The sequence below is a fragment of the Actinia tenebrosa genome, unplaced genomic scaffold (assembly GCF_029948245.1).
Source record: "Actinia tenebrosa isolate PJP-AT-01 unplaced genomic scaffold, QUT_ActTen_1.0 PGA_scaffold6__47_contigs__length_16458017, whole genome shotgun sequence".
NCBI lineage: Eukaryota > Metazoa > Cnidaria > Anthozoa > Actiniaria > Actiniidae > Actinia > Actinia tenebrosa.
Window position 1 is genome coordinate 4,042,641 of NW_028292583.1, and position 8,982 is coordinate 4,051,622.

At 37.4% G+C, this 8,982-nt stretch overlaps 2 protein-coding genes across 2 annotated transcripts; one reads left to right on the forward strand and one right to left on the reverse strand.

The window, feature by feature from the left end:
• The first annotated feature begins 119 nt into the window (after nucleotides 1-119).
• Nucleotides 120-5,527, forward strand: LOC116290631 (tetratricopeptide repeat protein 29). The gene is made up of 10 exons (XM_031697711.2): nucleotides 120-235; nucleotides 655-874; nucleotides 1,781-2,004; nucleotides 2,314-2,499; nucleotides 3,033-3,175; nucleotides 3,450-3,516; nucleotides 3,609-3,694; nucleotides 4,012-4,103; nucleotides 4,448-4,571; nucleotides 4,808-5,527. The coding sequence occupies exons 2-10, from the start codon at nucleotides 678-680 to the stop codon at nucleotides 5,255-5,257; spliced, it is 1,569 nt and encodes a 522-aa protein (XP_031553571.1). The 5' UTR covers nucleotides 120-235; nucleotides 655-677; the 3' UTR covers nucleotides 5,258-5,527.
• Nucleotides 5,528-6,027: 500 nt separating this feature from the next.
• LOC116290632 (sequestosome-1) lies at nucleotides 6,028-8,908 on the reverse strand. Its single transcript, XM_031697712.2, has 5 exons — nucleotides 8,493-8,908; nucleotides 8,043-8,171; nucleotides 7,268-7,813; nucleotides 6,935-7,068; nucleotides 6,028-6,703 (listed from the first exon to the last, which is right to left on the reverse strand). Exons 1-5 carry the CDS (start codon nucleotides 8,656-8,658, stop codon nucleotides 6,440-6,442), a joined length of 1,239 nt encoding a protein of 412 aa, XP_031553572.1. The 5' UTR covers nucleotides 8,659-8,908; the 3' UTR covers nucleotides 6,028-6,439.
• Nucleotides 8,909-8,982: the final 74 nt, after the last annotated feature.

Consider the following 8,982-nt stretch of genomic DNA (forward strand, 5'->3'; position numbering starts at 1 on the left):
ATAAAGACATAACCCAGAGTAATTTATCTCCATTTCCGATTGCTCTCCGTGAATTTTCCGACTACATTCCGATTATTGATTTTGTTTGACTCTGGTAACCATGGCACTGACGTCAAAATTCCTTCCCGCTCTCAACAAAAATGGCGACTTGTAATGATAATCATGAAATAACGTAAAATTACACGGTACTTTTGCCACAAAAAGAACTATAGATAACCAGTATTCAAGTCCCCAGGTAACGAATTTCACACTCAGATTGCGTTTCTTTATGAAGAATCGTATTTGGTGACAAAAGTCGAGCTTAATTTTACACTATCTTGTGCTCTTTCCTTCCTTGACGCTGTGATTATTGCTCTTTGTTGTCTTCATGTTGACATTGCTATTTTAGTCTGGTTAACAGATCGAGAGCTAAATTCAAAATCTTTTTTTTGACATCATTTCTTAATAGTTTTCTCAACGCTAATTAAAACAAAATTGTACCCAAGCTACACTTCGTAGTGCTTCAAGCTTAACCAATATCCCCATAAAACTACTTCTACCTCATATGATGATAATTTATATTAGCTTAAATGATTGGATTATATTAAAGTATCTAGAACTTTATCAAAAAAGACTATCTTTGCTAGCAAATAATGAGGTATCATTATTTTTCAGCGTTAGAAAGACAAGTTGTTATAATGACATCAATAACAACTCTCCCAGCCATCAAGGTTGGAGGCCAAGTAACACAGCAAGTAATAAAGCAAGTACCATCTCCGCCATCCAAGGGAGGCTCTATAGGAAGCCCAAGAACCAGGAGCAGGTCATATTTTTCTAGAGGTGGACAGAGCTCTGATACTAAAGCTGGGAGTTATGAGAAGATTGAAACAGCCAGGTAAAAAAATAACACTTTTAACTAACATTGATGGATAACTTGTGTCTGAAAATTGGGTCAATAGTTAAGGGTTTAGTCATTACCCAGCCCCTTGTCAAGCCGAAAGACACTTAAGGCTGTCACACTATGTGCCCAACCAGCTCTACCCTGCACCACCAATAGCATTAGCAGCATTCCAGCTCTTCCATCCTGCCTTTTTTTGTTCTTCAACTGTCCTCCTGTAAGTTGTCTGGAGTACGACTTGGAGGATTACAGTTGAGAAAGAAAAAAACAAATAAGCAGGATAGACAAGCTGGAATGCTGCTAAAGTTAGTGGTAGTACAAAGCAAAGTGGTTTGGGCAAATATAGTGCCGGGGGGGGGGTACTCCCCTATATTTGCTATAAGGGTACGTGCCGCCAAACAGGGTATGGTTTTTAGCGATTCTACTCTGAAACAGGGTATGTAAAATCGTGCTCGCTCTGGGACAGGGTTTATAAAATCACGCTTTATCCTCTCTGGAACAGGGTATCTATTTTCGCACTACCGGAAAAGGTTACAGATTTTTCAGCGATCTTGCTATGGAACAGGGTCAGGGTTCAGAGGGCTCAGCGGCACATCCCTACCCTAAACGGGGAAGAGTACCCCCCTAGGATATAGTGTGACAGCCTTATGTGCTCCTGGTCTTCCTATCGCCCAAAGAACCTCTGGCAACCTTCCCAATGTTAATAATTTAATAATAATAATAATTATTTACTTGCTATAGCACCTTTTAACATTGAAATAATCATAAGTGCAATTTTGCCCTACGGTCGTTCTTGCCATCTCTCATAAGTGCATGTCTTATTCCATTCCGTCTCTTATTTCTTATTTCACAGTCTAAGCTTAATCGAACGCATTTATCATCTGAATTCAATCAACTTGACAGGTATCGTAACACTTATGAGCATAACCTATGTCTGGATATGTTAAAAGATGGATACCATCAGTCATTCTCTGAACTATTCAACCTCATGGAACAACAGAAGCAAGAAAGAGAGAAACTTGGCCCAGATTCTGGACTTTCTGACCTTCCGCTATTAGAAGATGAACCTGATAAGCTAGATCAGCTAAAACTGCATTTGACTACTGCCGAGGCTTCTAAGAGAAGAGGTAATAATATTAAGACAAGCCATAATTTAATCAACTTACTCATTGGAATATATATATATGTCAAAACCCATAGAACATTTTGTTGCAACAGATTAGGTTTAAATGTGGATGTCAGTCAAAAAGGTGTTTCTGTGAGACTGCCAAATTTGTTTCAAAAACTTGTGCATATGAAACGTCATGGATATACTGTACAGTACCTCCACCAAAACCTACTTATAAAATCTTTCCTGACTTCAATCAATTTTATCAAGTGCAGAATGAGAGCAATGTTATGTTTCATTTTTAATTATGTCTTGTGATCTTTTTAAGGTAAAATGGATATTGTGTACCACAGTCTCCTATCTCTCGCAAAATACTTTGAAGAATCAGGTGACCTGTGGTTATCAAATCATTTCTATAAAAGCTGCCTGACCACAAGCTTGAAGATACGAGGCGATGGTAGAAAGAAAGAGTCTGAAGCTAACTGTAATATGGGTCTTGCCTTAGAAAAGAATGGTATGATGATTGAACAGATTTTGTAGTATTGTGAATGAAGAAATAGAAAACACACATGCATGCTGTGTGGAGTTATAAAGCACGCAGGGATTGGCAGAACACAAGAGAAGTGTTAGGATAAGCATGACGCATAGCGGAGTGCTTCTGGACACTTCTTGAGTGTTCTGCCAATCCCCAAGTGCTTTATAACGCCATACAGCACAGCAAGCAAGTTTTTTATTTCTTTTATAAAATGCAAAGGGCGTGTGTGTGCTGTGTGCTCTCATAAAGCACACACTCCCAACCAATCAGAATGTGAGATTCATATTATATTTTATAATCATGAATGGATGAATCCAGAGAAAGCTTCTTGTAGCGCATTGTTTATCATCAGCACTTTGTGATTGGTAGAAATGAGCCTCCACAACCAAGGTCTCTTTGAACAAAACCTGCAAGTTCTTGCCTATTGGTTTGATGATATAATGCATTAATAGAAATTATACATAGCTCTTTTTCTAGATTATTTTGTAACTTTAAATGCTGCTTTTTTGAAGGGGATTTACTGAAGTCTGTTGAATACTTTGAGGCATTTTATAACCTGACAAAAGGAAGGCTTTGGCAGAATGATGATGGTGAAAATTTACATTCTTTATCCTGTGAGAACCTAAAGAGAGTGCATACAGCAATTGCAGATGGGGTAAGATTATTCACTTTCTGTTTTTCCCCTCTAATTCATGAATTCATAGATGCACTGCTTAATGATATCGCTATACCATGGAAGATTTGTCCTAGTTGGTGTTTAAAGAAATAAAGTTTTGATGTTAATTTGCCAACCATTATAATGAATAGACCTAGTTGCTTTGCTTCATCAGCTAATTGGTCTCTGGTTAGCATAGTAATGACAATAGCTTACATCACAGCAGCTAGCCCTACAGTCATACGAAACTTAATGATGTTTTCCTTTGCAACAGTTAAAAGAAGAAGATATGATGGCATCAATAAGCTATTTGCTTAAAGCATATGAAATGGCAAAAGAAAGTAAGTAAAGTTAGTTGATTATATAGTATACATTGCTTTATTACATTTAGCACTTGAAGTCGATTTTCTAACTAACTATTGTTGGCTTTCAGGTGGTAATGCCCAACAAGAGGGTCTTGCTGGATACAGACTTGGAAAAGCCTATGAAGAAGTAGCAGATCCTGAGACTGCAATACTGGTAAATTACACTACCCTAGAAGTAGATTTTGTATGACTGTGAAATGTCAAGGCATGGAATTGACAACATCTATGGAACCAATCACAGGCAGCAAGATCACTAGTTATGTTTTGACTTAGCACTGTCTATTTAACAGCATGGAACATCTACACCATGCATTTTTATAGTCATATAAAAAACCTGCTCTTGACTAACTTATACTTACTAACTTAACAAATACTTTTAATGCTAAATTTAAATTTGATTCATAAATGATGATTAATTTGAATGGGATGGGCATCTTTTTTTGTACTTATATGTTTGTTGTCTATTACCAGTATCACAATGGATACCTTGAAAAGTGTCAACAGTTGTCTGATGGTGTTGGAATGGGAAGAGCTTGTCAAGCCCTAGCAAGAGCATATGAAATGTAAGCAAAACACATTTAGGTCCATAAGGGATAAGATCTTTCTTTCCTCCCTCCACAAAACTCAGTATGCCAAATTTCAATTTACTCTATAAGTGAGCCATGCTCTTACTTATACCAGAGATTGTTTCAGGGTTCAATCTCTAATATTGAGCAGTGCCACGACTTGGATCAGGCCAGAGGTTGTTTTGAGTGTTTGATTTGTTTCAGGGTTCAATCTCTAGTTGAGCAGTGCCATGACTTGTATCAGGCCATGGAGGTTGTTTCAGTTTTTGATGCATAAGTGTTCAAGAAGCCATACCTCTCTCATAATCCAGCTACAAATATTTCCTTTTTTGATATTCCAGGCAAGGTGATATTGAGAGTGCAATGAAGTACCTGGAAATGTTTGTGGAACTGGCCGACAGAGCCCAGCAGCTTCCTGAACAACAGAGTGCATGCTGTTCATTAGGAGAAATGTATAATTCCATGGTATGTCCTTGCAATAATAATAATAATAATAATAAGTAATAATAATTCGCATGTGAATATGATGAAATGCGCCTTTTCCTGTGGTCCATATCTATCATTCATCCATATAATCATTTACCATATACCCAACCTTGGACCTTTCGTTTCTCTTTATACCCTCAGTCACATCTCAGAATATATCCACTTTCATATTTTATGCCAAACTGTAAGTCATCAGAACATTCTTGTTAATACAGGGCAAATATCTAGAAGGTGTCAGGATGTTCAAGAGAGCTTATGAGATTGCTCAAGACCTTGGCAACCCAGTAGTAATTGAAAATGCCCGTATACAACTAGGAATTACAAATGGCCATCTAATGCTAAGTGGTTTCTCAACCACTATGAATAATGTGTGTAAGAGCAACATTCAGAAGATCCTAGACTTCAAGAGCTCAAGGTCAGACTCATTCAGTGATGGAGAGCAGCGTCATGACAATCAATCAAGAGCTGAAGTTCATATTGACTCTGAAAGCCAGGATAGTGCACAAGAGTCTGGTGTACAGGAGACAAATGAAGCAGAAACAGAGGAATCTACTCAAAAACAACTGAGTGAGGAAGAGAACAGTGGGATAGATGCAAAGGAAAATGTGGGAAGTGATTCTGGGATTACAAGTGAGCAAGAAGGAGAGAAAACAGAAAGTTCGTAATGTCCATAATTGACAAGTCTGTTTGGGTGCTAAACAATCTCATATCATATCCCACGTGTTTGGAATTTCTTAACAATTTGTATACCATCCCGAGTTTGTTATGAACATTATCTGGTCGTGTGTGGCAGAAAAATGCACAGAAAAGTCTTCTTACTTTTAGAGAAATACATAAATATATATGTAAATAGTGGAAATGGTTTCATTTTGGTGTAAATTGTGCAGTGGTTGATCTGAAAAAATGTTAATAAAGCATTTTAATTCCAACATAAATCTGACATGAAACATTTGGATTCAGTAAATAGTTTCAATGAGACTATTTATCAGTTAGACGACATAAAAGCGCGCGCCCATGGCGATATAGATGCACGAGAGAAAATATAAAGAACGATTCACAAGCGAAAGAGTGGCACGAGGCGAAGCCGAGTGACACTCTAGTTTGTTAAGAGTTCTTTATATTTTCTCAAGTGCGTCTATATCGCCATGGGCGAGCGCTTTTTTGTCGTCTGATTTATAATATGACCAAAAATCTACCGTGCGACCCATGGGCAAATAGTTCATAGGCATTTCAGTCAATCAGAGCGTGCGTTATATCACCCATCTCGCTCGTGCGCGCGCTATTGACGCCATCGGGTTTGAAAATTTAGAGAAAAAAGGCGAGCGTCTGTTGAGATCAGCGTGCACGAGCGTGCAGCCCATGGGGAAATAGTTCATTGGTTTTTGCCCAATCAGAGTGCGCATAATAATCTAGTTATATTATAAATACCTGTAGCTCCATAAGCTAATTTAATTTTTATTTGTTCATTCATTCTGACAAAAAGAGAGGACTACAGTACAATCTTGCAATATTAATTTAAATATAGTGTTACAATAATGAGTAAATTAAACTTAAACCTTAGTAATAATATTAAATAATGATTTTTGGAAGATGTTTTTTTTTTAAATTTTTGAATTTTTCTTGCCAACTTAAGGCATGGCTAAATCACTGAAATCATTTAGTGTTGCACTTGGGAAATTCTGCATCAAACACACACACACACAATGAGGTCCCACATGAAAAACACCCACATGTATCACAGTGGCTGGCTAAATATATGTTTCATTTCATTTGAAAATTAAACATTTTTTAATATTGCGACAAAACTGTTGGAAAAACTAAATGCTGTTTGCTTTTCAATAGCATTTTTACTTTTTGCCCTCAAACTGAATAGCATCAAGCACTTTGCCAATGTCGTATTCTTTGGCTACAATAAGCTGCGACAGCCATCCACGGTCATCTTCAAAGCCCATGTCTCTCATTTTAGCGATGGCTTCTTCAAGGGGATCTGCTTCATTAGGTCCCAAGGGTGTATCTGTGGCTGCTTCCATCTCTTCAGTAGTGCTTCCTGTGTCTTCAATGTGTTTGTCCTTGTCGACCAAAACATAATCCCCTGTAGCTGAAGTGGTGTCCTATGAGGAGAGAGAAGTGCACAAATCAGTATTTTCTAGCAATGGAATTCTGGCTGATATTTGCAGATAAATAATTAGCTTCAAATTATTTCTTTAGCTGATCAAATCCAGCAACATGGCCTTTGAAACCAATATTTTATGTAAAACATTTCAGATTATTCTGTTATATAACAATTTCTTGCATTAAGTAGGTGTAATTTATAGATATCATTTTAAAATTGAAATTCCTACCGTTGTGCCACAAGAAGGGGGGCATTGGTCTTGATCTGTTGCAGGTGTTTCATTATCCTTTGGTGATGACTCGGCAGAAGTGCCCTCTGTTCCTTTATCATCAGTTTTGCAGGTACAGTTTCCCAGGCAGCAACCTATTAAAACAGAAGTAATTATAAAAACAATGTGAATTAGGTATATTTTAAATATTATTTCAACTATTTTTTATTTTTGGGTTTGGAGTCCAGTCATTCTAAAATTTCATCTTATTTCAGTTCTATGCTTTAAAGCAAATCTAAATATATTGAGAATGACCTCAAAATATTATATTTTATTATATTTTTTCTATCCTACCTTGCTCATTATCAGCATATGTGTGGACTTCAACTCCCATAGGTCCTAGGAATGATGCCAGTTGTTCTCCCAGATTGTGGAGGAAGGGTGGCCCAACGGGCACTTCTTGACCATCTTGTGCTGTCTCTGAATGTCTGTCACATTTGGAGTCAGTAGTTGCACCACAACGCCCTTTTGGGCCACCACATCGACCCCTACCACATCTTGGACCCCAAAAACGACCATTACGGCCTCGCAGCCATGGACCAAATCCATGGTGTGGGCCATGGTGTGGGCCATGGTGTGGGCCATGATGTGGACCATGATGTGGGCCATGTGGTGATGGAGGGAAGGAGAAAGGACCTGGGAACCATGGACATGCTCTTGGGGTACAAATCCTCAGCATTTCATGCTCTTTGTGCAGTCCTTTAGCTTCACATTTCATACAGAGGTCATAGTCTGGACAAACAACACATTTGTATCGTGTTCCAACAATGACGACATCACAGCCATCACAAATGACACCTTCATGGATAGTTTGATCAGGTGATGTGCTGTCGCTACCATCTGGGGATAAAAGAGCCAAACATTATTACAATATGTTACAAATGTTTAGAATAATCACTCAATTTGTACATCAAAACATATATAAGAAACATATATAAGCTTATATATATGCAAGATCATGCTAAAAAATGCTGAGTCACTAGTCTTTAAAATTTGAATTTATTCATTTACCGACAACAACAAAAATTCAGTGTTATTTTACATAGTAATAGTAATTCTGGCAGCGTACCTTGTTTACTTGATTCTTCTTGGCCATCAAGAACCTTGATAAAAACTCGGAAAACGTCGCCTTTCATGCTGCCAAGGGCCTCGACAAGTTCTTCATGGCTGGAAAAAATGACCAGCTCTTCGTCGTCATCTGGAGAAAAAAATGAATCAAATATATTATGATTTTGTTTTAGTCTATCGTTCTTTCTGAGAAATATTACAATGTATAAATATTTTTGATGTGGAGTGAAAATAAAAAGTGTCATTCAAGTCCATTTGCGCTAACTAAATGTAAGAAACATGAAAAATATTCGCGTTTTCAACACAAAAACCATTTCAGCGCTACTCTTAAACATCCATATGAAACAAAGATACAAAGATATGAAAGTTTCCAAAAATGTCAAAACTTTATACGAGTTTAAAAAAACAAGAGGAGTACAAGTGTAATAGCTTATGCATGACGACTTTTTACCTTTCCAAAACAAACGCAAGGGTTTATTTCTGATGCCTGGGAAGACCGTGCGAATTTTCGTCAGCAAGTAGTCGTAGTTAGAAGAAGCACCTTCATCGATGGTAAATCGTCGAATTTCTTGCTCTCCTAGGTGTAAATGGAGATAGGCTTTGACAGAGAGAGCCATTATCTTGATCGCTTGCAGTTGGTTTGATGTAAATCAGAAGTCTTCACCGAGAAACGTTTTAAAATGATTTTGGCAAATTTAAGCGATCACTTTATATAAGATGCTAAAAACCTTCCAGAAAACTCTCGAATCTTCTTAAGAAAGAGCTCTGTCAGTCTGACAAATCACAAATTTTGCAATTCTGCTGTTTTTTGGCGATTATCTCACATAATAAACAAATATAAACCTTTGTTTTGAAGAATATATCTGCAAGGAAGATCTATTTTTAGACGGAGTATAACGTCATAGGTACATTGGGGGTCAAGATTACTCAGGCACATTTTA